This window comes from Aspergillus lucknowensis (genome assembly GCF_044049455.1).
Source record: "Aspergillus lucknowensis strain CBS 449.75 chromosome Unknown BJX67scaffold_7, whole genome shotgun sequence".
Lineage (NCBI taxonomy): Eukaryota > Fungi > Ascomycota > Eurotiomycetes > Eurotiales > Aspergillaceae > Aspergillus > Aspergillus lucknowensis.
In genome coordinates, this window is record NW_027263551.1 from 607,251 (window position 1) to 635,098 (window position 27,848).

At 55.8% G+C, this 27,848-nt stretch overlaps 12 protein-coding genes across 12 annotated transcripts; 5 read left to right on the forward strand and 7 right to left on the reverse strand.

The window, feature by feature from the left end:
• Nucleotides 1-108: 108 nt before the first annotated feature.
• On the reverse strand, nucleotides 109-1,675 carry BJX67DRAFT_308176 (BTB/POZ domain-containing protein). The gene is made up of 2 exons (XM_071027102.1): nucleotides 1,055-1,675; nucleotides 109-996 (listed from the first exon to the last, which is right to left on the reverse strand). Exons 1-2 carry the CDS (start codon nucleotides 1,259-1,261, stop codon nucleotides 247-249), a joined length of 957 nt encoding a protein of 318 aa, XP_070889136.1. The 5' UTR covers nucleotides 1,262-1,675; the 3' UTR covers nucleotides 109-246.
• A 50-nt stretch (nucleotides 1,676-1,725) lies between these two features.
• BJX67DRAFT_391413 (DUF3292 domain-containing protein) lies at nucleotides 1,726-4,091 on the forward strand (the record flags this gene model as incomplete). The annotated part of the gene is made up of 5 exons (XM_071034774.1): nucleotides 1,726-2,110; nucleotides 2,161-2,370; nucleotides 2,423-2,934; nucleotides 2,986-3,213; nucleotides 3,263-4,091. Exons 1-5 carry the CDS (start codon nucleotides 1,826-1,828, stop codon nucleotides 4,089-4,091), a joined length of 2,064 nt encoding a protein of 687 aa, XP_070889137.1. The 5' UTR covers nucleotides 1,726-1,825.
• A 324-nt stretch (nucleotides 4,092-4,415) lies between these two features.
• BJX67DRAFT_370507 (Alpha/Beta hydrolase protein) lies at nucleotides 4,416-6,327 on the reverse strand (the record flags this gene model as incomplete). Its single annotated transcript, XM_071030928.1, has 5 exons — nucleotides 4,416-5,071; nucleotides 5,136-5,713; nucleotides 5,763-5,853; nucleotides 5,907-6,096; nucleotides 6,142-6,327. 5 exons carry the CDS (start codon nucleotides 6,325-6,327, stop codon nucleotides 4,416-4,418), a joined length of 1,701 nt encoding a protein of 566 aa, XP_070889138.1.
• A 463-nt stretch (nucleotides 6,328-6,790) lies between these two features.
• On the reverse strand, nucleotides 6,791-8,591 carry BJX67DRAFT_391420 (major facilitator superfamily domain-containing protein; the record flags this gene model as incomplete). The annotated part of the gene is made up of 6 exons (XM_071034775.1): nucleotides 8,303-8,591; nucleotides 8,083-8,254; nucleotides 7,778-8,029; nucleotides 7,207-7,717; nucleotides 7,108-7,144; nucleotides 6,791-7,058 (listed from the first exon to the last, which is right to left on the reverse strand). Exons 1-6 carry the CDS (start codon nucleotides 8,494-8,496, stop codon nucleotides 6,791-6,793), a joined length of 1,434 nt encoding a protein of 477 aa, XP_070889139.1. The 5' UTR covers nucleotides 8,497-8,591.
• Nucleotides 8,592-8,830: 239 nt separating this feature from the next.
• Nucleotides 8,831-11,135, forward strand: BJX67DRAFT_391423 (uncharacterized protein; the record flags this gene model as incomplete). The annotated part of the gene is made up of 3 exons (XM_071034776.1): nucleotides 8,831-8,908; nucleotides 8,959-10,987; nucleotides 11,054-11,135. 3 exons carry the CDS (start codon nucleotides 8,831-8,833, stop codon nucleotides 11,116-11,118), a joined length of 2,172 nt encoding a protein of 723 aa, XP_070889140.1. The 3' UTR covers nucleotides 11,119-11,135.
• Nucleotides 11,136-11,336: 201 nt separating this feature from the next.
• On the forward strand, nucleotides 11,337-12,727 carry BJX67DRAFT_391426 (uncharacterized protein; the record flags this gene model as incomplete). The annotated part of the gene is made up of 1 exon (XM_071034777.1): nucleotides 11,337-12,727. One exon carries the CDS (start codon nucleotides 11,337-11,339, stop codon nucleotides 12,534-12,536), a length of 1,200 nt encoding a protein of 399 aa, XP_070889141.1. The 3' UTR covers nucleotides 12,537-12,727.
• Nucleotides 12,728-12,749: 22 nt separating this feature from the next.
• BJX67DRAFT_346702 (uncharacterized protein) lies at nucleotides 12,750-15,600 on the forward strand. Its single transcript, XM_071028437.1, has 2 exons — nucleotides 12,750-13,084; nucleotides 13,144-15,600. The coding sequence occupies exons 1-2, from the start codon at nucleotides 12,974-12,976 to the stop codon at nucleotides 15,514-15,516; spliced, it is 2,484 nt and encodes an 827-aa protein (XP_070889142.1). The 5' UTR covers nucleotides 12,750-12,973; the 3' UTR covers nucleotides 15,517-15,600.
• BJX67DRAFT_346704 (uncharacterized protein) lies at nucleotides 15,544-16,415 on the reverse strand. Its single transcript, XM_071028438.1, has one exon. It carries the CDS (start codon nucleotides 15,981-15,983, stop codon nucleotides 15,678-15,680), a length of 306 nt encoding a protein of 101 aa, XP_070889143.1. The 5' UTR covers nucleotides 15,984-16,415; the 3' UTR covers nucleotides 15,544-15,677.
• Nucleotides 16,416-17,118: 703 nt separating this feature from the next.
• Nucleotides 17,119-17,583, reverse strand: BJX67DRAFT_370512 (ATP synthase subunit C family protein; the record flags this gene model as incomplete). Its single annotated transcript, XM_071030929.1, has 1 exon — nucleotides 17,119-17,583. One exon carries the CDS (start codon nucleotides 17,581-17,583, stop codon nucleotides 17,119-17,121), a length of 465 nt encoding a protein of 154 aa, XP_070889144.1.
• Nucleotides 17,584-20,409: 2,826 nt separating this feature from the next.
• On the reverse strand, nucleotides 20,410-20,739 carry BJX67DRAFT_378697 (uncharacterized protein; the record flags this gene model as incomplete). The annotated part of the gene is made up of 1 exon (XM_071032389.1): nucleotides 20,410-20,739. One exon carries the CDS (start codon nucleotides 20,737-20,739, stop codon nucleotides 20,410-20,412), a length of 330 nt encoding a protein of 109 aa, XP_070889145.1.
• A 2,242-nt stretch (nucleotides 20,740-22,981) lies between these two features.
• Nucleotides 22,982-24,364, forward strand: BJX67DRAFT_308238 (serine hydrolase-domain-containing protein). The gene is made up of 2 exons (XM_071027103.1): nucleotides 22,982-23,174; nucleotides 23,232-24,364. Exons 1-2 carry the CDS (start codon nucleotides 23,126-23,128, stop codon nucleotides 24,257-24,259), a joined length of 1,077 nt encoding a protein of 358 aa, XP_070889146.1. The 5' UTR covers nucleotides 22,982-23,125; the 3' UTR covers nucleotides 24,260-24,364.
• Nucleotides 24,365-26,670: 2,306 nt separating this feature from the next.
• Nucleotides 26,671-27,737, reverse strand: BJX67DRAFT_346708 (uncharacterized protein). Its single transcript, XM_071028439.1, has one exon. The coding sequence runs from the start codon at nucleotides 27,592-27,594 to the stop codon at nucleotides 27,130-27,132; it is 465 nt and encodes a 154-aa protein (XP_070889147.1). The 5' UTR covers nucleotides 27,595-27,737; the 3' UTR covers nucleotides 26,671-27,129.
• Between the last annotated feature and the right edge of the window lie 111 nt (nucleotides 27,738-27,848).

The following is a 27,848-nucleotide window of genomic DNA, read 5'->3' on the forward strand; positions in this document are numbered from 1 at the left end:
TGCTTTTCAGCACGTGATCTCGGATACATCCGGGATATAACGGCAAAAACCGGCAACGCGAATGTCTACTCGACAGGTCAAGCTCAGAAATAGAACGGCACTTTCCGGTCCATTACAACGAACAAAGTTTAGATAGAGCTGACAATACACCTTGTGTGACAGGGGAGCCCCTGGGAGTTACAGTACTTTAGCTTGCAGAGATGTTCGATCAATCCCCCAACCCAATGACCCTCGTCTTCAAAGTCATCAATGGCGCGTATTGCACTGAGCACAGCGAATGTAACCAACCTCAAAATACTCCGCCCTTTCGAACTTCACATTCATCGGCTGCGAGCAATGTCTGCACGTACGGATAGAATTGGCTTTCTGGGAAAGTTCGTCAAGGGCAGCAATTTTCCCCTCCTCGAATCCTAAAACCCCAGGCATCCTGATTCGTTTCTCTTGCACGAGGTCACTAATAACGGCCGCACCGAGGTTACCAAAAGTCTCGAACAGATATATGATAGCTCCATCTCTGGTGAGTTCCACAATATGCTTGGAAACAAGCTGGACAATGATCTTTTGGAAACAAGTATCGTGAAGGGGTGTCATGGTCATAACGTCGACAATGGCGTCGCAAAAAGCAGCGGACTTCCAATTCTCCTCGCACCACGTGCGAAAGCGCTTAGCTGCGAGCTTCTTTAGCTCTCCGATCGCGTATTTGTCGGCAGCGATATAGACCTGCGTGTGGTTGTACGCCCCCGACCTCGACCCAGTCGCCTTGGGATTCTCAGTTGTGGCCGAATCGTGGTTTCCGTCCTTGATTTCGCCCTCCTCCTCGTGCCCCTTCGATTCTTCGGGGGATTTGGAATTGGCGTCCTTTGACTGTATCAGGCGGCCGTCCATATCAACCAAATGCCCGTCGGCCGAGTAGTCTCTGGTATACAAGTAAGACAGGACGCGCTCAATTGTTTCGGGGTCGTCCTTGGTAAAGTCGATAGTTTTTGTCTCAGCTTCCTAGAATGCTGAGGTTAATGCCAGCGCGTTACTGGGAACATCCAAGCTGTTTTCATACCTTAAAGTTTCCATCCATTGCCGCCCTAAAGAACAAAGACTGAGAGCAGAGAATGGCGCGATGCACAGGGAATTTGAAGCCTTGACAGGTGACCGTCATATCCGAATACTGTCCGGTCTTCAACAGCCATTTCATCACCTCCGGTAGGAGTGGGTTTGTTGAAGCGGCGGTAGGGGGTGAAGCTGGCTGTTTTGCTGGAGTTGACATGGCTACCACCTGCTTGGGGTTGTTCTCAGACTGAACCTTGGAAGTTGCTGGTCAAGAAGAGGAGGAAGAAGCGGACAGACGATGAACTGGAGAAGGAAAAAAGGCAAGAAACAAAGAGGACCATTCTCAAGTTGTGTTTCTGCAAAGGCCATGAGATGACTGATATTTCCCTCAAAATATGTGTTATGCCTGGTGCAGCATCACTGTTGGCTCATGGACCGAGATCTGAGACAAGTAGCATCTCTCCACCTCTTTCCATTCTGCTGTCAAGGCCCCAACTTTACAAGAACCTCGCCCAACAAATTGAATCCCGCACGGGAATGCTATCATGTTACTTTGATAGGTTGTCTGGTGTTGTGTGCTTTACAAACCCTGCAGAGATATACGCCTGACTAATCTATGTCAACAATGCAGCAATGATGACGTCGAGCCAGCATGCTCCTCAACCCACCAGGACCAGAAATAAAGACTGGAAAGTCGCGCCCATGATGGAAAACCTTCTTTTGCCTTACGCTCAGCAAGAGCTCTCTTCCCATACTACTTTTGTAATAATCGCCACATATCATGTCGGACGTTCCTGAAGCGTTACTGCCGAATCGGCCCAAGCAGGAGAAGCTGGAGCGAGCTTTCGCCGGCGGAAAGCAGTCCACTTGTGGCCAGGAACCTACGGATAGTCATGCCATCTCACAAGTCAAACCTGAAGAAGGGCCGAGGGGACTAGTGCATAAAGCAGGTGAAAGTGAGGGTATCTCTGATATCGGCTGGGGCAAGTCGGATATCATCGAGGAGCGAATCATCCCAGGAATTTCGAATGAGGATCTATTTTTGCTGATCAGACGGTTTAACAAGGTGCGATATATACACATGGTGGGAGGATAGGAGATGCTAATTTATTCCAGCAAATCTACAATGTTAAAGCCGTCCCAGATGCACCGCTGCAGCGACTAGATCTGAATCGGGCAGGAGACGACCACTTCTCTCCGGACAAACTTCGAGCAACACTCGAACGATTCTATACGACTATTATAATTGGACTGACGGGTTTCGTGAAGCACATTGCCCGGCTGCGCTCATGGAAGGAGCCTGTACGGACATCAGCTTTCTGCTCGGTCAGTATCTCTCGGTAAACCATGTCATTGAGGAGAACTAACCATACTCAAGGCATACTTCACAGCGTGGCTCCTAGACCTCCTTGCGCCGATGATATTTGGCACGTTAATTATTTTGGTCGTCTACCCTCCTTCCCGGAAGATGCTATTCCCCCCTGCACCCTTGGCCCTAGTAGATACCGCGACGGGCGGCGTTAAGAGGCCAAAAGCTGGCGTTCTTGGCTCCCACGCCAGCATGACCGGGGCTCCAGAGAACTTCAAGGGTGAAGCCGCAGAGCAGGAAGCCAGGAACCTGATCTCAAGCGTCGCTACCGTCGCTGTTGGCAGCGCAGCCGGCAAGCACGATCAGGGGACGCCCGAGAGCGCGCCAATGGAGTCGCAGGTGCCGGACGCAATGGACATTACCTCCAAAACAACTGACGCACAGGCGGCTGCTGGTGGGGAGGTTCCAGCGGATACTCATGACAAGACTCGGGAGCCCATGCGGGAGACGGTGCTCCAGCGTGCGGATCAGGGAATGCGGGTGATGAGCGATATTGTCGACACCTATGAGCGGTTTGGGAAGTAAGTAGATGGTTCTGTCTCTGCGATGGAATTCTAACAATTGTCCTGTAGTGCCCTGTCACCAACTCCTCCGTTCTCGAGAATGACTCCGCGCCTACGTCTGGCGGGCGTGCTCGCATCTGGATTTTTGGTATCCTTCGTAACGCCGAGCTACTGGTTCATGAAGATGAGCACCTTCTTCACCGGCTTCGTCTTCTTCGGCGACCCTATCCTCCAGCGAGGAATCCAGTATCTAAACCGCGAGTATCCGCACTGGATGCGCCTCCTGGAACTGCAAAAGTATGTCCTGTCGACCCCACCACCAACCCTCCATGCTAACATTTACCAGCTCACTCCTGAAAGGCATCCCTACCAATGCCCAACTCACCCTAACCCTCCTCCGCATCGGCGAAGCAAACGCCGCACCCCTCCCACCACCACCATCAGGCTCCCTCGACAAACCCCCCTCCCAACCGGCCTCACTCGACCACGAACAACTCAGCCTGGGCGCAACAAAAGAAGAAATCGAGCACGCCGCAGCTCCCACGCCAAACCCACACAGCCCCGAAGAAGCAACAACAACAACAACAACAACACCAGAGGAACATCCCCAAAATGGCAAGAAAAGCATTTCCTCACGCCTCCTCACCTTCCTCCGCGGCACAACAGCCGCCGCAATCGAAAGTAAGCTCGCGATCTCGCGCGCCCGCGCCCAAGCCGGGTCCACGGCCGCAAAGAACCAAGTAGGCATTCTGAAGAAGAAAGGTCTCGAGGTCCGCCCGTCGGGCCCCGTTGAATTCGACGCCCGGTTCGAGGGACACCACGGGACGGTGGTTCTCGATTCCTCGCATGACCCGGCGCTCCTGTACTTCACTACGGACTCGACGGTCCAATCCGGCGATTACAGTATTCAGAAGCGCAAGGAGGGAACGGTGCGCTTTGCTATCCCCGTCGCTGAGATCCGGGAGATGCGCAAGGTCGGCGGGATGGGGTGGAAGGGGAAGCTCGTGGCTGGGTGGGCGAAGGGCGGGAAGGAGGTTGTTGATGGGATTGTTGTTTCGAGGAAGGGGGAACGGGGCGAGTCGTGTGACTCGTATCAACTTACGGCGATGAGCAAGCGGGATGAGCTGTTTAATCGGCTTGTTGCGATTGATGGACAGGTTTGGCGAAGTTTCTGAGGTTGGGGATTTGTTTTATGGTCGACCAGGTCTCACCACAGCCTGCTCCAACCTTGGAACTAACCCACTGAGCACTCCATCCGTTATGGCAGTTAGTTTAACTCGAGTATACAGACGCGACGTTCATTGTTTTTCTTACCCAGTTAAATTCCCTTCAAACGGCTAATCAGGTAGCTCTTCTATATACAAGAAGTCCAACAAATTATAAACTCTAACCTGCTGCCAGCAAAAACCAGTCTTTCCAATACATGAAGAAGTAGAAAGAGAAATAAAGAGAGCAATAAAGAACAAACAAGAGAAATAAACAGGCAGACAAGACACCTCCTACACACCCATAGAATCCCCAACAACCTCCACCCAAGTATCACAAATCCCCTTTGTCAACTGCTCATCAACCCCAGCCACAAACCCCCCGTTCGTAAACTCCATCACATCATCCGGAACCTCCTCCTCGAGCCCCGAAACCCTCGGCCAAAACTCCAACTCATCCTCCCCGCTCCCACACCGCGGAAGATTCGGATCCCCCGTCCGCGCGAAATTCGTCAGATACCGCTGAAACTCCTCGAAAAGCGGGGCCTCGTACCCCTGGCGCTCGGCGTCGAAGAACGTCGCTGAGACGTCCGCGCCGTGCGTGGCGTTCGTGACGCCGTCGAGGAAGGCGTACTGCAGGGCCCAGGCGCGGGTGCGGCCGCGGCCGTGGCCGTGACCGGCGTACGCGTATGCTTCCAGCGCGGCGCGGATGTTGCATGTGAAGATGATGTCGCGGGAGACGGTGACTGCGAGCTCGCGCTCTGTGGCGTTTGGGTAGGTGGTGCGGTATGCGTTGATGATTCGGGCGGCTTGCGCGGTGGCGTTGCGGGGGAGGAGGCCCGTTAGGTAGCCGTCGATGTAGCCCGGGGGTACTTGGGGGGGCACGAAGAGGGAGCCTTCGTCGAGGACGTGGCTGGCGATGAGGGAGGTGAGGCCTGGCCAGACGTTTCCTACACAGTACGTTAGTTAGTTAGTTTACGAAGTATCAGGGTGCTATTTTTGGGGGGGGTGTACCGTTCGCGAGCTCGTACAGCGCAGGGCTGCGCAGGAACTTGCCGTCAGGGATAGGGGTAGCTGAAGCACCAAACACGTCGGCATTCGCCTTTGTCAGGGCCGTAGCGTTCACGGCGCGCAGACAGTGGAGCGCAGCAGCGCCCGTTACGGGGCACCCGACGGCCGCAGCAAAGGCTTCGAAGCGGTCGTACTCGGCTTGGATGTTTGCATTTGCTGCGAAGCCGGGGCTCTGCATCACCGCCGTGTTGAACAGGGGGTCACGTCGTCCGCCCTCTGCGACGAGGTGGTGTGCGATCGAGCCGGCGCCCGCGGACTCACCCCATGCAGAGACGTTGTCCGGGTCGCCGCCGAGGAGGTGGATGTACGACTGCACCCACTCGAGGGCGGCGCGTTGGTCGTGGAGTCCTGCGTTGAAGATCCCGCCGTGGTTTTGTAGCGGTTCGCCGGCGAGGAAGCCGAATGCGCCGAGCCGGTAGTTGATGGAGACGACGATCAGGTCGTTGTCCGCGCGCTGGATGAGGCTGTTGCCGCCGTAGATTCCGAGATCGATGGCTTGGTCTTTGGCGCCGGTGACGTATCTGGCGCTGTGAGTTGGGGCATGAAAGGAGGGAGTGTTAGGGCACGTACCCCCCACCGTAGATCCAGACGACGACCGGTACCGACTTCTTACGATGCTTCAGCACATGGCCGGGGACGTAGACGTCGAGGAAGAGACAGTCTGCGAGTGTTAACTATATCCCTCGAGGCAACCTTAGACAGCTAACAGCTAACCTTCACCACCGTTCTTGGTAAGATTCTGGAAGACGGGATCATCGAAAGCGCCCGGAATAGGCCCAGCAATGCAGTTATGCCCGTAGGAGCCGTCCTGCACTCCGTGAACGGGCTCGGGGGGTGCGGGCTTTGCCCAGCGCAGGTCCCCAACGGGAGGGGCAGCGAAGCGGATGTTGCGGAATCTATACACCTGGACAGGGTTAGTATAAACCGGATGAGTGATGGAACTACTTACATCTGCCTCCTCATCGTAGGTCTGAGCTCGCCAGGTGCCGTACGGGAGCTTCAGGAGCGGAAGGCCATGGTCAGGGCCATCACCGTGGCCGCCAGGTCCAAAGGAGACGCCAATGTCCACAGAAGCCCCGGCTTCCAGGGCAAAAGCCGACGCGAGGAAAGTAAGAAAAGAGCTGAGCAACAACATTGTGGTTCTACGAGTTGGAGGAGACAGGAAGCGAGGGCGCGTTGCGTCCTTATAAGCTGCCAGGAGGAAGCCTCGCGATGATCCATGTCAGAGCCATGTCAGGATGAGATTATTGCAGGAAATTTCCAGAAAAAGCCGCTGCCTCACTGGCTGATCCCGGTCTTTGGGAACTGCGTCCCCGAATACGAGTGCCAGATCTGGAGAGAGATTAACGCTAACACGAACGGCGATCCGCCCAGAATGCATTTCCAGCCAATAAGAGATCTAGAAAACCAAGGTTGGAGGAGCAGGCGCGCTGGGGCTGCGGCTGAGCTCATCACCCCAGCCAACGCTGCCGCAGGGCAAGGCATTTCCTCTTTCGGAAACACGAGGCATCCTCAGCCTCTTGGCTCATCCCGCCCAAATGCACGCCACGCGGCTCGAATTATAACTGCAAAGCGCAATACAGTTCCCCACTCCGCCATTAAAGCGTATACTTGAACCCCTCGAGCCCCTCGATTGGCTTCCCGCCCGCATCCACGCGCCTGTTGGCACAGTGGAACTTGACGCTCATCGCCACCACAATCAGGATGATCAGCGCATTTGCGAGCATCGTCGTCAGCAGGCCCGGTCGGTAATCCGGGGCGTCCTGCGCGCGGAAGACCGTTGTCCCGAGAATGCCTCCAATGCTGCCCCCGCCGATGAGCGTTGCAGAGGTTAGGGCTCGCTTCCACTGGCCGCGGATGTTGTTGCTACGTCGTGAGTATCGTGTCTACTCTGGAAGGAATACATGATACGTACCTTTGCCAGGATACCAGGGCAGGGCAATTCGAGTTTCCTTGTTGGTCAGCATGCAGATAAAGAGGTCACCGGCACCCCTCTACGCCTCAGGAAACGTACCAGCAATAGTCGCCAAAAACACCCCAAAGTACCTCGGCGCCGGATCCTTCAGATACCCCAGCAGCCCCAAACCAAGCAACCCCATCGCCGCATTCCCCGCAACAACAGGCCCTCGCACCCGCCACCGATCCGCATAAACCGCCTGCACGAACATCACCAGCGCCGCAGCGACATACGGCGGCGCAACGAGACACTGCGCCTTCGCAACCGAGAACCCCATGCTCTCCTGCAGGATGATGGGGAGGAAGTACGCGATCGAGTACGTGTTCGCGGTCGTGAGCATGTAGAGGACGGCGTAGGCCCAGACTTTGCTGTCCGTGCCGTTGCGCAGGTACGAGCGGATCGAGAATTCCTCGACGTAGACGTCGGCGCGGTCGGCTTCGATGGTCGAGATTATGTATGCGGCTTCGGGCTCTGTGAGGAAGTGCCAGGACTGTGGGGATTGTTCGGGGAAGTCGACGAGGATGAGGTACGAGCCTATTCCAAGGATGCAGGTGAGGATTCCTTCAATCTAGATGAGTCAGTTACTGTCCGTTTGCAAATGTAAAACACTTGAGCAAGGGAGGGATACGATGAAAATCCACTGCCACCCTGCCCTGCCCGCAACCCCATCCATCTGCATCAAGCCATAGGCAAGGATCCCACCGAATCCAGACGCCGTGCTCCCGATTAAATAGAAGGCTGCAGTCCGCTTCTGCAGCTCGTACCGCGGGTACCAGGTGCTCAGAAGATAGACACAGCCCGGGTAGAACCCAGCTTCGAGGGCGCCGAGGATAACCCGCATTCCAGCCATAGTCGGCCAGTTCGGGGAGAACCCAATTGCCTACACTCGATGTCAAATGGCAATCTTCAATTAATGCGACCGGCCAAACGTACGATGACAATAACACCCCACAGCAGCACGATACTCGCAAGGAACAAGCGCGGACCGACTTTGCGGATGACCACTGTCGCGGGGATCTGGAAGATGGTGTACGTGATGAAGAAGACGAGCGAGGTGATGCTGTATCCGTTGTTGGACGCGTTCATGTCGAGGTCTTGCTGCATCCTAGGTCAGTTAGTTAACGGCTACGGTCTGGGTCGAAGTCGGGCGTACCCAGCAACAGACGCAGCACCCAGGTTCGTTCGGTCCAGCAAGCTGATACAATACAAGCAGCCCAGAGTTACGACAAGACGTGCGTCAATGCGACGGATCAGCCGTCTTCGCTGCTGGGGGGTGAATGCGGTCTCTTCATGATGTGCGTTGGGCTTCTCTAGGTCCATCGGGCCGTCCTGGCTGGGTCTCTCCATGGTGTAGCAGGGGGGAATACAATCTTGACAAACAAGAATCCAGACAACTTAGCAGCTTAAATATGGGGATAGACCCGCATTACCCCAGAACCCCATCTTGCGGGACAAAGGAGTGTCTGACAAGCTCGTCCTTCCACCGGACATCCGGTGGACTCTGAAGCCAATGATATTCAGTCAAATACACAGGATATCTCCACTTCCCCGCATGTCAAAGCTGCTTCTTCCACCGGAGATCTTCCGACGATGCTGGTCCTCGGCTGCTTGACTTACCTGCTGCATAGTCGAGGTTGTATCTTGATTTGTAGTCTATCAACCTGTTTGACAGACCATGGCAATGTCGGACCGCGAACCGCCCTCACCCATCCCACGGGTCCTCCGCGCCTGTCTGAGGTGCCGACGCCAGAAACTAAAGGCAGGCAGTCTCAACAGCGAGAATAACCCGACTACTAACATGCGAAGTAGTGCGACGACACCCGGCCGTGTACCATGTGTGCTCGCTCCGGAAAGCGATGTGAACCGTTCACGCCAGCAAGCAGACGCGCGAGGAGGAAGAAAGAGGCGCGATATGGAGACGTCCCGCGCGTAGATAGGGTTCCTAAACACCAGACAGCACCTCGCACGCAGTCCTCTCCCCGTCTCGGGGCAAGTAGCTCTGCCGTCGGGTTTGCCGTCAATATCTTCGGCGAGCATGCTGCAGGCCATCCGAACGACATCAGTATCCCCGGACACCATTCCCAGGGTGTCGAGACGGCTTCAACACCGGAGTGGTCGCTGCAGATCCTATCGATGCCTCCGCATTCGGTGATGTGGGCGTTGGTAGACGCCTACTTCGAGCGCGTGCATTGGTTTATCGGCGTCTTCCACCCGCCACGATTCAGGGAGACCGCGCATGCGCTGCTCGCGCGGACGCACTGGAAGGAGGAACATCGGGGGCAGGTCGTGGCTATTCTCCTTGTCGCAGCCCTTGGTCTCCAGTGCGCCATGCAGGACCCGAGCTGGTGCGGCCATGCGATTCTGAATACCTGTTCGCTGCAAGCGTCGTCGCTCCGGGACAGCCTCATCGCCGAAGTGCGACTGCACATGCTCAACCTACTCGACGGCTGCAGCGTCGAGACCGTCCAGGTCTGCGTCCTCCTCGGCTCGTACTATATCTACCACGGCTCTCCAAGTCTCGCCTGGAACCTGTGCGGCCTCTGCGGCCGCGCTGCCTACGCCGGCTCGCTGCACTGCGAGGACAACTCGCAGCCGTCCGACCCTGTCGCTGCTCAGGTCCGCCGACGCACCTGGAACCATGTCGTCGTCGCGGATACCTTTGCGGCCATGATCTACGGGCGGCCGTCCTCGCTCGACGCAGCCTTCAGCAGCGTGCAGGCGATGGCAGAGCTCGACGACACAAGATTGCCACTGTCCGTCTCGAACTGCATCCAGGATCCACGGGTGACCGGCCTCACATTCTACCGCCTCAAGTACGGACTCTACGAGATCATGCGCACATGCCTGCAGCGCTTCCGCGGGCTGCACCTGCAGAATCCTATCTCTGCAGCGGTATTCAGCCAGCTCGTGGAAACCATTGTCGAGATGCGCGCGCTGCTCGACGACTGGAAGTCCCAGCTCCCAGATATCTTCAACAGAACCCGCCACCACTCAGCCAACGATCCCCTCGCCAAATTACTCGCTGACGACCGTCTGCCCCCCTCAGAGTCCCGCGCCGCAAAGACCCTCCTCCTCCAAACACACATGATCCAGGTAACCTACGAGAGCGCAGTCATCTTCATTAACCGCCCGCTCCTCGAGTACCGCGTCTCCAGCAAGGAGGACCGGGCCGCGGTCGCAGACCTGACGCCGGTGGTGTGCCTCTCGATGAATCTAACCGTGGACGCGGCGCTGCGCATATCCGCGATCCCCGTCGAGCTGTTCCAGTCGCACTTCTGCATCTCGTTCGTGCTGATGCACTTCTTCACCGCAGGGGTGATCCTGTGTCTCCCCTCGAGTATCTGGCCGTTTAGTGAGCGCGCGAGCGAAGCGAAACAGGGGACGTCGCGGATTATCCGCGCAACGCGGAAGCTCAAGTCCGCGAGTCAGATCGCGAGACACACGGAGGAGCTGCTGACGAAGTTGCTGAAGTTGAGCTCGGAGCAGGAGATTGAGAAGGGGATTCGGGATGATGGGGGACCAGAGCCCGTGGACGACGTGGCAGAGTCGTCGTCGACGATTCAACCGGGTGCAGAGACGGCGCTGCACGCAGACACAGGGCACGGGCACGGGCACCAGCAGGAAGTGGAATCTCAAGCGCAAGCTCCTGTTCCCGTCGGCGTCAGCGTCGGCGTCGGCGTTTGCGGCGAGAATGCGCACTGTGGCCAGCACAGCCATTTCGAGCAGCGCATCGCCGAGCAGGGGCCGAGTAGTTGCCTGGGATCAGACCCGTTCGGGCTCGCCCTTGACGACCCGATCGGCAGTCAGATGGACGAAGCGCTGGGGAGTTTTGGGCAAGGTGAGTCGTCTGAGTCGTTGTGATAATTCAGTCTGGTTGTGATGATTTTCAGTCTAATGTTGGCAGTGCTGTTCAATCTTGTCCCGGGCGACCCGTACAGTGCGTGGAACTGGGGGAGTAGTTTTCGATAGGCCAAGCACAATCCTTCTTTTCTTCCAAAAACGTTATTCTAAAGCTGTCGTAATTGATTTCTCCGTAAACCTCTTTGATTCGCGCACCAGCGCAATTCAGCCTCACTGGGCGCGGGCACCTCGTATTCCCAGTTGGACGACAACAGGCCATTTCAACCATCCCCTGCCTGGTCTCTCGCCCTCCGCGTCAGACCTTTGCACGAGAAAGAGCAGCAAGGATGTGGAAATCCACTCTTCTCGCAACGCTCTTTATCCTCCCCGCTGCCGCGTATCGCGATCCCCCGGTGCTCTGCGTGTACCCCCTCTCCGGAGTTTACACGCCCCTCCAGCGCATCCTCTTCTACACCCTGCTGGCCTTTGGCGTCATCGGCCGCCGCCAGCGATGGCTCGTCGCCGGCGCCCTCGCAAGCGCAATGACCTACTGCGGCGCCGGCGCCATCCAGGCCGTCTTCCTGATCGCGAAGGCCCGGTCGCCCGTGGTCGACCTCGACGCATACGGCGTCTTCGCAGTCACATCGACGGGCTCCCTGCTCGTCGCGCCGCTGCTCGCCTGGTCCACGACGCTGCAGACCGTCGAGCGCGAGATCCGCATGCTCATTGTCTGCTGGGCGGCCCTCGTCTACATGGGGGGGATCCTCGCCATCGCGACGGTCTATATCCGCGGCACCACGGAGGGGCCGACATGCTTTGACTCGAAGTCCAGCGTGGATCTATTATCTCCTGCCGTATCGACTCTCTACAATGCCACGGCGGACTGCACGTATGCGTGCTTCGCAGAGGAACACCCGCTCTTCCGTGCAGCCGCCGACGCCATCGCCTGGGAGAGCCGCCTCGACCCGGCCTTCCAGATCACATCCGTCTTCCTCCCGACAGCGGCAGCCAGCATCCCCAGCGCAGTCTTCATGTACGTCTGGGTGATCCGGCGCCGGAGACAGGTGTGGCCTCTGCGTCCGCCACCGGCCCTCACGCGCATCGAGCTCGGCTGGCTCGGCGAGCTGTTCGGCCAGAAATCTAGACCGAGAGAGTGTCACCTCCCTGCCCCGAAAACGAGACAACGCGAGCACCCACGCCACCCGCGCCTCCTCCTCGCGTACCAGTACTACTTCATCTTCGGGTCGTTCGGCGTCTTCGTGGTCAACATCGTGCTCAATGAGCTGCGGCTGCGCGATCTGCCGACGAACGAGATGCCGTATGAGTTTGGGCAGTGGAGCCAGTGGGTGGCTGTTGCGCTGATTCTGCTTGCGCAGGGGCTGATTTACCTGTTTAAGCATGTTTGGACCGAAAAGGGAGGGCCGAGCTCTCGGCTCGAGGATGAAGAGGAGCTTCCTTTATGGCGCCGGGGAAGGGAGGTTGAGCGGACGAGTACGCTACGCAGCGAGGCGTCGACGTTTCGACGGCGGAATAGCTTCTACGTCTGAGAGATGATGATATGAAAGCCATATCCATCACTGGTATACTCCCATAATGAAGAGCTTCACCTGATCTCCCTTGCAACAGGTATCGTGGGTACCCCTGTTCACACCGTGGACGATATGTATACCTCATCCTCCAGCCCTATCTACATGCCGGACACCTGACACCATCTCTCCTCTCGTCTTGGGACACTCCATGGACCTGACCACAACGGAGAATTTTTATTTTTTTTATTTTTATTTTTTTTTCCTGGATTTCATCATCCAGCACAGCCACTCAGACCCCCGCCGAGCCAATCAACGCAGCCTGAATACGAGCTTCAGGCGCCCATCCTGCGGCTCTTCTGCCTGTCCTCAACACCCCGCAGAAGCTTCAAATCTCTCCATTCTCTTTCTCGTCTCTCTGTCTCCGCGTCCCAACGGTCTTGCACGTATCGCACGCAATGGAAGACACCGCAGCCACGGAGATCCTCCTCGCAGACCTCCCAACAAAGGAGGTCACCCTCGCCCCGAAGCAGATCACCGTCGTGCGGGAAATACGCACGACGATTCAGGTACGAAGCTGTCTATTTCTATCCTATCCTCTTGTTCTCCTGCTAATAAATGGGAAAAGCCCGGCCAGAACGAACTCACCATCCTCGGCCTCGACCCACGCGTCAACACACACTCCATCCGCATCGAGGGCTCCGGCCCAGCCACGATCACCGATCTCCAGACGAGCATCGTCCCGCGCCGCGAGCACTTCGAGGACGTCTACCCCTCCGAATCCGAGTCCGACAATGACAACGACAAAGACGACAACACAAGCGACGAGGACATCTCCGAAGACGAAGACGGCCTCGACGACCCGACGCTGCAGTCCATCCGGACCGAAATCACAGCCCTCGAGAGGAAGATCGCCACCGCCCGCAGCGACATCAACTCCGCGCTCTCGGTCCTGGGCATCATGGACTCGTACGCCAAGGGCCTGCAGACCGAGAAGAATCGCGACGTCGCCAAGTTCGAGTCCTTCCTTGCTCTGTATAATTCGCGCCGTGGGGCCGAGGCGGAGCGGTTCCATCGCGCCACGGCCGAGGTGAGTATCCGCGAGAAGGAACTGGCGAAGGCGCAGCGGCGGTTCCAGCGGCGGAAGGTCAAGTATGCGCGGGAGCAGCGCGAGGCGTCGAAGGCGATCCGGGTAAGGAACGAGAAGCGCGCGCGCGCAAAGGAGCGCAAGAGGAAGGCGAAGGAGACGAAGCGGTCGGATCGGCGGGTCTTTTGGACGGCGAATGTTGGGCAGGTTGTTGTTTGCCTCGACCGGACGCAGTCGGTCGCCTTGACGCCCGGGTCGAGTCGACGGAGCTCAGTCGTCGAGAAGGTGTCTGACGAGAAGCAAGGAGACCCCGTCGACGTCGTCCTCCGCCTGAGCTACATGATCCCCTGGCAAGGCTGGTCCTCGCGGTACGAGCTCGAGATCAACTCGCCGTCCTCGTCGGCGCGGCTGACCTACCGCGCCGAATTCAACAACCTGACCAGCGAGACCTGGCGCGACACTCGCGTGACGCTGTCGACGTCGCAGGCCTCGTTCGGCGGCATCGGCGTGCGCATTCCGTCCCTCGACCCCTGGAATATCAAGCTCGTCACGGCCCAGTCCAAAGCTCCATCCTGGGTTGCCATCCTGGATGCACCGGTGCAGTACCCGTTAGGGCCTGTGCCGCCACCCTTCCCACAGAAACAGCTCTGGGGTGCCCCTGCACCCCAGGTGCCAGCCGCCCAGAAGGGCTCGCTGTTCGGTACTCCAGGACAGGCCCGGCCTAACCCATACGTCCCTCCACCAGCCAAGCCGTTTGGCGCCGCGCCACAGCAGACAGTCCAGTCGGCTGGCCTCTTTGGAGGAGCACCTGCAGCGGCACCAACGCAGGCAGGTGGTCTCTTCGGGGGAAGTGCAGCAACCACAAATTCGAGTTCAGGGTTCGGAAGCGCAGCGCAAGGACAACAGTCAGTGAGTGTATTTGGCGCAGCCTCATCATCGCGAGGGGAACAGACACCATCAGGAAGCCTATTTGGAGCAGCCCCATCGTCACAACCTCGTCTCGCGGCCTCAACCGACCCAGATGGCCACGGCGATGGACCCAGATCATCACCACCACCTGCACCAGCCACGACATCCCTCTTCGGCCGGCTCGCACAACCAGAGAACCCCTCTCCCAAAGAAAACAGCACAACCGTCGAGCTCGAGGACAACGACAACGACGACGACGACGCAGACACAGACACCCTCGCCTCCGGCCACGGCGCCCTCGAACACAAAGACCCCGTAAAACAAGACTACGGCATGACAACAACCTACGAGCTCCCCGGCCGGCGCACCCTCCCCCCCTCATCCACAGCGCGCCGACACGTCCTCGCCGAACTCGACCTAAACGCCGTCCAGCTCACGTACGTGATCGTGCCGAAGCGCCGCGAAGCCGCCTTCCTCCGCGCCCGCATCAAGAACTCCTCCTCGATCACCCTGCACCCGGGCTCCGTGGGGATCACCGTGGACGGGTCCTTCGTCGGCTCCGCGGCCCTGGACACCTGCGCGCCGGCCGTCTTCTTCAACATCTCCCTGGGCATTGACCCGGGCATCGAGGTGAAGTACGCCAAGCCGAGCGTGAAGCCGCTCCCCGGGGCGATGTTCTTCAATAAGGAAGACGGAGCGAAATTCCGCCGCTCGTGCTGGGTGAAGAACACCAAGGGGGTTGCGGTGGATCTTGTGGTGTCGGAGCAGGTTCCTGTGTCGGAGGACGAGAAGCTCAGGGTCCGGGTTTTGCAGCCCGCGGGGATCGAGAAGGAGGGGGATGAGGTCGATGTGAAGATGGGGAAGGCGAAGGGGAGTGGCACGGTGAGCTTGTGCAAGAACGGCGAGGTGAAGTGGGCTTTGCGGCTGGAGCCGAGCCAGGAGATCCGGCTTGTGCTGGAGTATGAGGCCAAGGTGCCGAGTGGGAGCGATGTTGTTTCTGTTTAGCAGGTAGCTGAGAGGTAGTAGGTAGATATCAATCAATCATCAATCAATCAATCATCAATCAATCAATCATCAATCAATCAATCAATCAATCCAGTACATCCATAGTCGTCGACGAGACGTAAAATCACCACTCGAACCACCCAGGCATCCTCATCCCCCTCTCACCTCTTCACCTCTCCGTCCAACAAATCAAACCCCCACCGCTCCCTCCAACACTCCATCTCCTCCCTCCAGAGATCATTCACGCACGGATCACACGAACTCCCACAACACTCCCCCAACCCAGGTCTCGGCGGCGGATCATCGTGCGCCCGCGCAGCCGCCCGGACAAGCTGCTTCGTGCGCGTCGCCGTCAGCCGCTTTGCATTCTTGATCCGGGGGACGTCTTCCGGGTCGTACAGGGGGTCCGGCGCCTCCGACATGATGCTCTGGATTCGGGCAGTTTGGCTTCGGGATAATATAAACATATGGTGTGTGACCGGTACTCTGGTCCCCCCATGAAGAGCTTATGGGCTCGTGGTGTGGCACGTGGACTGTTCGGGCTGGCGGGAGAAGCCGGAGCCGGGAATTCCCGGGGCGGAGGAATTGAAGAAATCCAAGAGGTGCCCTGCCCAGATGCTCACCGGAACTTCCTCGTGCGTGTCGTTAAGACCACACAACCCCTACCCTTCACCCTACCCTTCACAGGCACCAAGGCACCAATTGAGAACAACCAGAGATGATTCAATTCCCTACTACTAGTAATATTAATGCCGTAGACCCAAAACCCAGCTTATTTCAACCGGATGAAGTCACAATGAAATCAGCGCCAAATACCGTGTTAAAAAAAAAAAATAAAAATAAAAAAATTGACAGCCGGAATAGGGAATCCCGTGACAGCTCCCGACAGCTCGCGATCGTCGCAAGGATCGATCTCGGGAATGCAGGTGGCCAATGGCCAACGAAAAACGCCAACGTGAACTCAAACCAGTGGCTCTTGGCGCGGACGTAGCTTGCCGAGCTCTGAAGTTGAGTTGAAGAATTTGACAGGTTGATCCTGTGAGGTTGTTTTTTTGAGGAGTGATTGTTTGAATTATTCGATTGAAAATTTATGATGAATTAATCGTAAGATGCAACGTTGTGTTATGTGAGGAATTGAGTTGGGCTCCGTCATCGCTGACGTCTACACTGCACTGGTGTTCCCGGTTGTCGAAGTCGAGGTCGAGGGGAGCTGTATTTTACGGCCGTTACGAGCTGTTCAGGTTTTCGTTCTTTATTCACCATAAATTTGTTTCGGCATCCCCAGGCATTTGATTCTTGAGCTGAGAGACACTCGTTAAGTGGTCATTTTATAAGTCTATATGTACAGTGTATTGCTCGAAACAAATGAGAAATGGAAAGGATGATAATGTAGTACATGAGATGAATAAAAAGACCACCAATGAAGCTGAGAGAGGAAAAACAGCAAGAATCCAATTCTCATTACTCCCCATAGTGCACACACAATGTCCCACAGTTTTGTTTATGCCGTTGGCAATTGGAATCTGGAATTCGGTGGCTTCCCCCCCATCGTCGGTGTGAAGATTTTCTTTTTTTTCCGTTCACACCCTTGTCATGCCGAATTTAGACGTACTTGCACATCATGGCAACCATCAGATCGAACAGACCAATGGCCTCGACGAAGGCGAAACCAAGAATGGCGTAGGAGAAGAGCTGGCCGCGGAGAGCAGGGTTGCGCGAGACAGCCAGGAGGAGGGAGCCGAAGACGAGACCGATACCGATACCGGCACCGCCGAGACCGATGGCTGCAGAGCCCATACCGACGTTCTGGGAGACCTGCACCATGGCGTCGGCGATCTCAGAGGAATACTGGCGGCGGGCAGCGAAGGCCTGGCGGGTGGAGGCCTGGAGCATGGAGGGCTGCTGGCGCTTGAGGGTCTGGAAGGGGGTCATGGGGATGGCCTTGCGCTGGGTGGTGAAGGTGCGCTTGGGGGCGACGGCCTGGAGGCGGGTGGCCGGGCGAGCAACCTTGGAGGTTGCGGCCATGGTGGAGGCCAGACGCTGAGCGAAGACACGAGAGGTGGCCATTGTGAGGAGTGGGAGTTGAGAGAGATGGAGGAGAGAGAGTTGAGGGATAGAGGTGTGAATATGGAGAGGATGGAGGAGGGAAGAAGAGGAAGAGAAGGAGAGAGAGAGAGAGGAAGTCTTGCAGAGGGAAGAAAAATGGGGAGGAAACTGGTCCTCCCAGCTAAATACGTTTTTCCGCTTAATTTTCGCCCTTTTGTTCGCAAACCCTCCGCATCTTTCGTGCGCTAGCTGTGTTGGGGGCTGGCAAGAACCCTACGCCGCTGCCGTACGATGGAGACGAGGAGGAAACGGTGTATCAGTGGACTCCGGAGTCTTGCGTATTCCTCAGAAGGTGGTCCTCCCAGCGAGGCAAGTCGGGTTCCTTCGGGATGGGGCAGAGGTCACTGACTTTTGGTCCAGCCAATGATTTGAGCAGTCGTGGTCCGTTTGTCTCTTCAGAGTGCTCGAGAAACAGGTCCAAGACGCAATCAATCCACTGGTTGCTCCAGCCACGGTCAGGTTGCCCACTGAAGCTTCCGCTCCTCCGGTCAATGAAGGTACATAAATTACAAGTCTGTGCCCCCTTAATGCTGCGACAGCGCAGCTTCAATTGCGCATTCTCTGTCTCCTGTCTACTCTGTCCAAAAGCTCTTCGTTCAAAGCCAGAGAGCTGCGCGAAGAAAAAGAAATGATGTTGAAAATTTTACGGTGGAGCTCTGCTCAACTGGGTCCGATAAAGTGGTACACCGCCCCACATCGCGCGCTTCGTGCAGCCAACCACAGGCGGAGGGCGGCAAGCTCATTTCTGGACGGCTCTCTCGGACGCAAATCAACGCCCAGCCCGGCCCGATTCGGGAATGCGGCTCCACCAGCACCGGAGTTGGTGGCCCCAAAGTTGACCGAGGATTCGGTTGCAAGGAAATCCTGTCGGTTTCAACCTCAGGTCATGCGCTGCGCAAACAGGCGCTGACTCAGGAGGCATTCTCTCACCGATTCTCGGATTGGGAACTTGCCGTCCTGGGCCGAATCCACCACAACAACAAACAGAGGAATGGACGCTCTTTGCCACCTCCGTCCTTTCAACTGCTCGAAGGTCAAGAGAAAAGAAACCAGCATCTCATCAAGGGGAGTCACGCCCGATTATTTATCTTTTCTGGAGCCCCCATGAACGCCAGAAACAACGCTGGGAGTGAAGCCGGAGCTGACGGAAAATTTTTCTTTGTCCCGACTTCCGAGTCCTCGGAGCTTGCCCATTTTGCCTAATTTCCCTCGGTTTCCTCCTGGCCTGCATCTCGATCGCTTCATTCATCTTTCCCGACAGCTGCAACCTTCTTTTCTTTTTCTTCCCCCTTTCTTTTCGTCCTTTTGCTCTCCCTTTCGCTTCCTTTCTCCTGTGAAGATTGTGGCATGATTCCGTCAACATCACTTCCAGAGCGTCTCTGAGGCCTGGGTCTTCCTCATTCTCCCGACTCCCGCGCTTCCCAAAGAAAATCCAGCAGGACCCTCAGCGGGTCCAGACGAGTCAGCTAGCTTTATCAAGACGAATTATGTAACCAAGCCCGAATAAGATGCACTAAAATAAGCATGTGCTTAACGTTGGGCGCCAGGATGTCGCTCCTGCGTCCCTGGTTCCGGCGGGTTTTCCCGAGGCGCTCTCAACCATCCCTTTGGCAGTTCGCCTCTCTTCCTGCTCACCTGCAGGCCCTGCCGGGAAGTCAAGGGTCATAACAGAACCCCCCTGTAATAATGAAGATTTCTATCGTTCATCTGACCAGCACTGCAGGACGCCAGATCGCATCGCCTGTGGTTCTGGTCGTCCAGTTTGGGCTTGCAGCAGACACTGCTGCGTTGCGCCGTGCCTCGGTTATTGCTGGCCGCCGATTCCGCGGGCGATGGGAGCTACCAAAACGGGGCGAGGACGAGGACACGTTTCGGAAGTGGATGTGGCCTGTGGCCTTTGCTGAATGCGCCGTGGTAATTATTCCGGTAAACAAAGACGGAGAGTGCAGTTCTCTCATGTAACACCCCAAGTCTTTGCCAAATTAATTTTTCAAGGACTCGGGATTTTCAATGCTGACCTTGAAGTTACCAATTGAGTGATGAGATCTTGGATTGGACTCGTTGTGGGCTCAGAGAGTCGTTCGGACCTGCTTTGAAGAAATGAAGCTGCAGCCGTGCCTCAACATGATTTGTCGAACTGGCAACCATCTGTGAGGCATGTGATTGTCTGTCTTTAGTCACATGACTTGGGTTCAACAAGGCAGGAACGGCCGTCGACATTTCTGAATATCAAGTCCCTTTGATACAGAAATCTCGGGGAAATATTCATACTTCCTTTCTTTCTACATCAATAAATGCAGGAGGAAATCCCCCCCGTTCCTCGGTCGTTCCCCTTCTCCAGATAGTCCAGCCGATCCAGCGACCCGCACCGAATATATAGTCCAAGAACCTCCCCATACGCAGAATCTTCACAGAGACTATATCTGCTGCATCCAAATCAATGGGCAGCTATACAGCCTTGGCCTCTTGTGTCAGACCGATTCCAGCTGCGTTTCTCAGAAGAGAACGTTTCCGCTGAAACCTCGTGCTCATCTCAGTTCATTATGCATCGTGACAAGCGCTGCTAACAACCTCTGGTACTTGGATTAGTTTCTATTTGGCTAACGGCGTGAGCCATCGGAGCTTGCGCAAGCGAAAGTCTTGCTACTTGATGATGGCTACCTTGCAGAGCGCCGGCATCGGGTGTGAAAGGACGATTTTCTCGTCATCGAGGTAAATGCGCAATAAAAAGAATCTGTGGGACGCTCTATAACTCGTGCAGAATAATACAGCATTAGATACCACCCATCACCATTCCTGAACCAATGAATCTGCCTCTGGATAGGGATGTCCTCGTCGACAATCCGGTGGTAGAGGATCGCGTCGACGCTCGAAGGCGCTATCCAGTCGGTACACTTCTCGAGTGCTCGACGGTGTCTCTGAAGTCGAGAAGTCCGCGTCTCCCATAGAGAGATGCTGATCTTGGACAGCGTGGACGAGCTCTGCGGCGGTCGTCACGGACGCGAAGTCGACGCACGGGAGGATGTTTAGACAGCAGCCGATGATCATGGCGGCTGCGATGGCGGTGTTACGCTCGATAACCACGTGGCCGCAGACGACGTCCGTTTCATTTGTCATGCAAGAGATCTCGAACTTTGGAATGGTCTCGCCGCACAACAGAGTTCCTCCAAAGCCCCTCAACGCGATAAGCGCTAAAGGCGTTGTCGAGTTGGCTAGGGACAACCTGCCAATACTTTGCCTGCGGCGGTAGGAAACGAGCGCGAAGAATGGGGAACTTCTCGACAACACTCAGACATCCTCGTTTCATGTCAGATATGCTCAGACCGGCATCAAGACTAAGGTAGCTGGAATCATTCAGCAGCCCATATGTCACACTGGCCAGCAGGAATGCCTCCTGAATGCCAGTAAGGAGGTAGACACCCTTCACTTGTGCGGGTATGACGCCGAATTTCAAGTAGAGTGGATTTGAAAGAGGGATCGATGAGAACAATGTCATTGAGTTGCCCAAGCGTGTTTTCAACGCCCAGAAACTCCTGTTGAGCCAAACCTGCGAGCGTACCCTGGCAGAAAATGTCTCCATCCCTCAGGTTGATACGCAAAGTGCGAGCCTCACTCACGACCTTCACGGCATTGATGCAGTTTCTGCCACCTTGGAAGAACTATCGTCAAGACCGATGGTGGCCGGGTCAGGCTTCAGCATTTCAGGCCAGATATTCTGCAGGTGTCTTTCGGTCTGTGTTTGGCTGTCGCTATTCACCCTCTGCCTTGGGCTTGAGCGAAGAATCCTTCTGTCCCTTCTGTCCGTCTTCCCAGACGGCAGCAGAGGGATGCTTTGAATAGAGACGACGGACGGAAGCATGTAATTAGGAGGCACGCTCTCTAGCCGGCTCTTGGAGGGACAGTTTGAATAACCGACATTACTCGTTCATCCGGAAGGACACCGTTGCCAGTGGCATCCGGTATGGTAGACGTTAGCACCAGGAAGCAGACCGGCTTCGCACTGCTGCCACCAAGAACTGTCAGCTCCACGGGGACCCCCTTCAAGTCTGGATGGGAGTGCCTTGCTTAGTGTTTGATCTCTCCGCTCTCAACTCGCTAGCCACGCAGTTTAACTTCGGAATCTCTTCTTCCCAGGAGCTCGGTGGATCCGTTGCTTCTTTATGAAGCAGTCCGATGGAATCTCCACCATGGCCACGACCGTCCACATCAGCTTCTCGAAGCAAGTCGGAGCAAAGCAGCATGACCTTCTCGGGCCCAACACCGAGGCTGATAAGGTGTGAAGCAACATGATTTGAAAGATCGTCCAATCCGCAATATGTCAGCTCTTCCTTCCATGCGCAGACTGTCTGTTCCTCGGGGTCGGCCAGGACACGTTCTCGGACGATGTCGTGAATGCATCGCTCAACCACTGGGGAACACCACCACTCCACTCGCGAATCTGGTCGAGCTCCAGGGGAGGAAGAATTTCAAGTTCAATTAAGCTTGATTCTGGTGCTGCGTGATGGATTCAAGACGGCGGAACAGTTTGAACGCAGGCACCCTCGCGGTCGACAGAACTATTACTTTGTCTGCCTGTGAACTCTCGCCGCCCGCGAGGGTCTTTCTCCAAAAATCCGCAGGTAAATTGGTTTTCGCTGGATGCGAGCTTCGTCCCTACGTCGTGAGCCGTTGTATCGTCCACATCGACCCCAACTGTTTTCACAACGAGGTGTTGTGTCGTGGATTCGCGCCTCGCGCTGCTCCAAGAGCATTCAGGGAGCCGCATTGGGATTTCCGCGAAATAGGCTGCCATGCTGGCAGGGAAACATCACCCAGGAGAAAACTAGAGCAGAAAGAAAAGCGAGTTCAACATCGACCTTGCATCGCCCCTTCGTTTGTGTTGCGTGGAATGTGTCGCAAGGAGGTGTGAATGTGCTGTCTATCCCTCGCGAATATGCACTCCGCATAATTTCCTCGTTTCATCCCCCAATACCTTCTCTCCCTGACGGACTCTGGCTGGAGAGCGCCATATTCGCTGTTTCAACCGACAGAGAGAATGTGGTACCTCGAGAGCTGTTGGTGTTCATCGTCACCGCCAGAATTTGGCGATTCCAGTGTCACTCGAGGATCCTCACACGAAAGGGGGCTCACAGAGTGGAGAAATACCGTTCTCCAGGGCTTGAGCAGAGGCAAGGGGTGTTATTGTTTCGTGTCTCATTTTTCAACACTGCATGACGTTGCCCTCCCTGAAATGTTGTCGGATCCACTTCCATCAGATCAGCACCGCTAACAAAGCAAGGGAAATCCAAACTAGGGCTGGCAATGGGGAAAAAAAGTAAATATTTCGCGATCACTGGGATTGGTGAGCTGCAGGGACACCGTTGCGGCCACGCCATGCGTCGCGCACGTTCCCCTTGGATGAGGAAACGAGAGACTGCACGGAGAATTTGCCCATCCATCAGGTCTCACGACCTCCCCAGTCTTCCCCAGGGAAATTCTTCTTGCACAAGTGTTGGCCAGCAGTATGGATTTGAACACAGCTCTGCCCAAGTTTCGAATCCTGTTGATTCACGGTGAGTCGCTGTTGAGATATCTGAGGCCTGTTTCCTCCTAACCATGCGTCGTTGTAGGCTTCGCCGCCGATGGGTCCTATATCGAGGCCAAAACTGGGCCAATAACGCGGCGCGTTGTCGAACAGCTTACACCTGATATTCTCTCTGAGTTCCCGGGGGGCGTTGAGCTCTTGAGCCCAAATGCACCCATGATCCTTGAGCCGCCAGTGGGTTTTGACTCCAACGAAGATGAAAGCGAGACGGAGCCTAGCGCTGAGAAGGAGGAAGACGACACAAACCGGGGCTGGTGGTACGGCCGCGACCTTGTGAGCATGTACAAGGGCGTCGAAGCCTCACTGTCCTCCGTCGCCGAATTCATCTACGGGCGCCCCGTCCACGGAATCATTGGATTCTCGCAGGGCGCGGCCATGGCAGGGATGGTATGCTCCCTCCTGGACTGCCACAACAATCCCGCAAAGGTCGCCGCCATTCGCGCTCAAGGGCTTCCCGTAGACGACTATCTCGCCCTCCCGGGCCAGGACCCGTTAAGATTCATGATAGGCATCGCAGGGTACCGGGGCACATTGAAGTACTACGGCAGCCTCTACCAGTGGCCGATGCAGACGCCGAGCATCCACACGCTCGCCAGCATGGACGCTGTCGTGGAAAACCAGCACACGATAGACTTCGCTCACTCGTTCCAGTCGTATGAAATTGTCGAGTTCTTCGGCTCCCATTTTATCCCCCGTGATCCGACGACCGTCAACGCGCTGGTTCGCTTTGCTGTCAACGCATCGTTGCGTTTCCGCCCGTTTTGTTGGCCGACGGACACCCCTTCACTCAGTCAGTCTGTCACCACGAGTGAAGATGGGGATTGCGGCACCCTAATTTCGAGCTCGTATCGATCTAATAGATCCATGCGCACAGTCACAGTCTGGAAGCGGAAGAGGAAGACGTACGTTACCAGGGGCCGACGATTGCAGGCTGTTCCTCGTACAGAATGCACTCAGAAACCGAAATACCAAGGCAGGCTCGTGCTGGATTCTGGGTGTCACGACCCCTTCCCAATTTCTGCCATTAGCCAGAGGGGATGGGAATGGAGTTGAGGGTGCCTTTGCCGGCGCTCATGCAAGGAGTTGTTTCCCCTAACCCGTCCTTCGCTTCGCTGTCCATATTGATTTCTTATATATTCCAGTCTGGCACTGCCCGTGTGTAACGTCGTTGCTTTTCTTTTCTTTTCTTTTCTTCGAACTGTGGATTTGCTATTTTTGTTAAATATATTGCTGACCGTGTCCCTACCAATCCCTCAAGCTATTTATATACCAGATATCAGAGAAAGCTTAATTAATTTGATATACAGTCGGAGAATACGGAGCTCCGAGGATATATGCATAATATAGACAAAGAAATAAGCACCGGATACTGTATAGGCAAGAAAGCCCGTCCTCGGATCCCACCATTCCGGCTATCCGTTCGTTCATGCCCTTGAATCGGCCCCGGATGATACAATTCCTCCAGATACCGTCCTTCTGTTTTTGTAAACTCGTTTCTCCTCGCCCCAGCGCCTCACCTTTCCAGCTGGTCCATCCACGTTTAACTCGTGCCAATATATCAGCACGAACTTACATCTCTGTGGACTAGATTGTCCAAAGCGCATTGTCTCCTTTTGGGGTACTGGAGAATCGAATCCGCGAACTTGAAGGACGTCGACGGAAGCTATCTTCAGCCGAGTCGGCGGAGAGAGCCTTCGGCTGCTTCAGAGACTGCGGCTCTTGATAAGCCTAATACAGACAGTAAGTCTTACATCCCTTGATCCAAAAGCATAAATAGATAGAGCAAGGAGGTCCGTACCACACCTATTCACATAATGCTTGCTCGACTCCCCGAGCGCACGGTGCATGGTCATGGTCACTGTACCGTTGACCCAGGACCATAGTTCTGAGTTACAGAGCAGACGATAACATTCTATCACGATGATGATTTACGACTTTCTCGCGCGGCAATGAACTTGGTTAGTCGTGAGTGGGACCAGGGAAAAATACAAAATAGAGAAATTTACAGTGATGATACCGCCGTCGCAGGCGTATTTCTTAATATCTAGTGCCTACGGTGGCGACGTCCTTCAGATCAGGACAAGTTAAGAGGGACGCCCGGCGTGGTGTGGATAGCAGGGTACAACGCGATGGTAGTGATAGAAACATGATTTCACTGCCTTAATTTTCATCCAAAATCCATAGAAGCCACTGCAAATCGCCCAGCGTAAACCCACCCATGATAGGGCGGGCTTAAAACACGCAGCCCTGATTTTCCCAACCGGCAGGACTCCGCCCAATTGCTCAGGCATCGAGGCACTTAGGCCAGATGATCCAGGATAATTTAACCCATTTCCCAGGGCTCGACGAGAGTCGAGTCATTGGAAAGCGGGTGACAGGTTCCGAAAGGGTCAATCAATTTGCTTGCGGGTGGGGGAGAAGCAAGCATGCAAAGCACGCAAATGCAAGGGGGATGTGACACGTTTGATTTGGGGTACGACTCCATCGTCATCGCGATCCCCCTTCAAAACGGCGTTCGAGACGCTATTGATGCGGGAAATAATAATTCAATTTCTGCTAAGTTTATCAGGCATAGGCAACCCATGGGAAGGGATGGGTTTTGGCTCGCGAAAGCACATACATCATCGCATTACCCAGGATTGAATGCGGCCCCGTGCCGAGCTGAGATGGTAAAAGGTACCATATCCAGTGTTTTGGCATTGGATGTTGGAGCACAGCTGACACGGGAAATGGAGACAACTCCTGGATGTGAGGTTCCCAAAGATTCAATGATCCTCAAAGGTGGTATCTCTTCCTTGAGTGAAGACCGGAGGCGGTTCGGTGTCCAATTATTGTTGCTTCGTTCAGTCACATCTCGACAATTTTGATTTCTTTGCCCGAATTAGTATCAATAGCTCAGTATCGCAGACCTGCTTTTTTTGGGGCCGCACATGGCGTCATGCAAGCAGGACAGTGTGGCGTTGTCGTGACGGTAGGGCTCTCAGCTCCTCGATATTGAATAAAGGATCTGGCCACACCACTGCCTCCAGCCCTTTTTTACTGCTTTCCGTCTCCAAGTCACTTATCAAGGCAGCTCATTGTCGCCCTCGAAGACTCCCTGACGTGACACGGCCTGCCACATTACTTACGAAGTTTAAATAGTGGGTCCCGGAATCCGCGCCGATCTCCCCTGCAGATCGGGCTCCACGTGTTCCTGCAGGGCCCCGCAGGGCGAACAATGAATGGGTCGATGCAGGATCGGCAGTGATACCCAGCTCCCAGACGAGATTCCCTGCCGACAATGCAATCAGGAATGCAGGAGGACTAGGCGGTCACACGGACAGGGGCACGCTGGGGGAACGCAGGAGAGGAGTAAGCGGCCTGTGCGTCTTGCACCCCACGGAGAAATTCTTTTAGGCTCAACTGTTTGTGCGACATTCTTCTGCGGGGCGGCTGCTTTTCTTTTCGCTGGTACCCCTCGATCTGACGCGGTCTGCTCTCACAACTCTCTCGAGAAATTTTTTGAGATTCATCGGAGGGAGCATATTTTGTCGCTGAACATTCTTTCTCCCTCGGCTTTGACTGTCGGTCATAATTCACATCAATCACAACTCAGCCAAAATGGTCACAAAATGGCAACCCCAAGGAAACCTCGCACAGTCCAAAGACGAACGCCAGCGCAAGCCAGCCGACGACCTCATTACAGTCTTCGACAATATCGCAGGCCAACAGCCCAACGATATCGCTCTTGTCTCCCTCCACCAGAAAGACCACCTTGGCGTCGGTGCCCTGCGATGGACGTACGCACAGCTCCGCGATGGGAGTATCCGTCTCGCGCATCGGCTTGCTGCCGCGGGAATGCGGAGGGGGAGCCGCCTCGCTACGTTTTTGTATAACGAGATTGAGTGGGCGCTGTTGTTTCTTGCCAGTGCGAGGCTGGGATGTCATTTCGTTCCGTTTGACCCGAGGACGCTTGATACGTCGTCCGAAGCGGTGTATCTCCTGCGGAAGGTTTGGGCGGAAGCAATCTTTGTGTCGAATCGCGTCATGTCTGAGGCTGTGGAGAGAATCCTCGAGACAGAACTGATGCCACAGGTACGACTCAAAGGCACCGTCGCTCCTCTCCCATCTGGACCTAAGTCAGAGGCCCTGCCCCGCGGCTGGCGAACCCTCACAGCACTCATGGCCGACCCCGACCCCGACCCCCTCGAGATAACTCCTCTACACCACCTCCACCGCGACGACACAATCCTCATGCTTGGAACAAGCGGCACAACCTCCCGCCCCAAAATCTGCCCCCACACCTCCGTCACAATCGTAACACCGGCCCTCGGCCTCGTAGACCACTTGTCCCTCACCCGCGCCGACAGCATCTGCCAACACCTGCCCTCCTTCCACATCTTCAACATCGCAATGAACCTCGCCTTCTGGGCCGCCGGCGGGACGGTCGTGATCCCAAGCGCCGAATTCAGCCCAGCCGCGACCTTCGACGGGCTGACGATGGCGTCCGGCGCTCGCACGTGGATTGCCGCCGTCGCGACGATGATCCACGCCATGCATACGTATTCCGGCACGACACCAGAGAAACTCGCATCGCCGTATGGGATTTGTCTCGGGGGCGGGCCGATTACGCCGCAGGCGCTGAAGGAGTCTCGGGTGCTCG

What these genes read in the sequence shown, in the direction of transcription:
- BJX67DRAFT_308176 (XM_071027102.1), bottom strand. Translation starts at nt 1,261, where the DNA reads ATGTCAACTCCAGCAAAACAGCCAGCTTCACCCCCTACCGCCGCTTCA. An exon ending in CAATGGATGGAAACTTTAAG is followed by an intron (nt 997 to 1,054) that starts GTATGAAAACAG and finishes TCAGCATTCTAG; the next exon opens with GAAGCTGAGACAAAAACTAT.
- BJX67DRAFT_346702 (XM_071028437.1), top strand. Translation starts at nt 12,974, where the DNA reads ATGGAAGACACCGCAGCCACGGAGATCCTCCTCGCAGACCTCCCAACA. An exon ending in AAATACGCACGACGATTCAG is followed by an intron (nt 13,085 to 13,143) that starts GTACGAAGCTGT and finishes AAATGGGAAAAG; the next exon opens with CCCGGCCAGAACGAACTCAC.
- BJX67DRAFT_346704 (XM_071028438.1), bottom strand. Translation starts at nt 15,983, where the DNA reads ATGTTTATATTATCCCGAAGCCAAACTGCCCGAATCCAGAGCATCATG.
- BJX67DRAFT_308238 (XM_071027103.1), top strand. Translation starts at nt 23,126, where the DNA reads ATGGATTTGAACACAGCTCTGCCCAAGTTTCGAATCCTGTTGATTCAC. An exon ending in TCGAATCCTGTTGATTCACG is followed by an intron (nt 23,175 to 23,231) that starts GTGAGTCGCTGT and finishes GCGTCGTTGTAG; the next exon opens with GCTTCGCCGCCGATGGGTCC.
- BJX67DRAFT_346708 (XM_071028439.1), bottom strand. Translation starts at nt 27,594, where the DNA reads ATGTTGAAGATGTGGAAGGAGGGCAGGTGTTGGCAGATGCTGTCGGCG.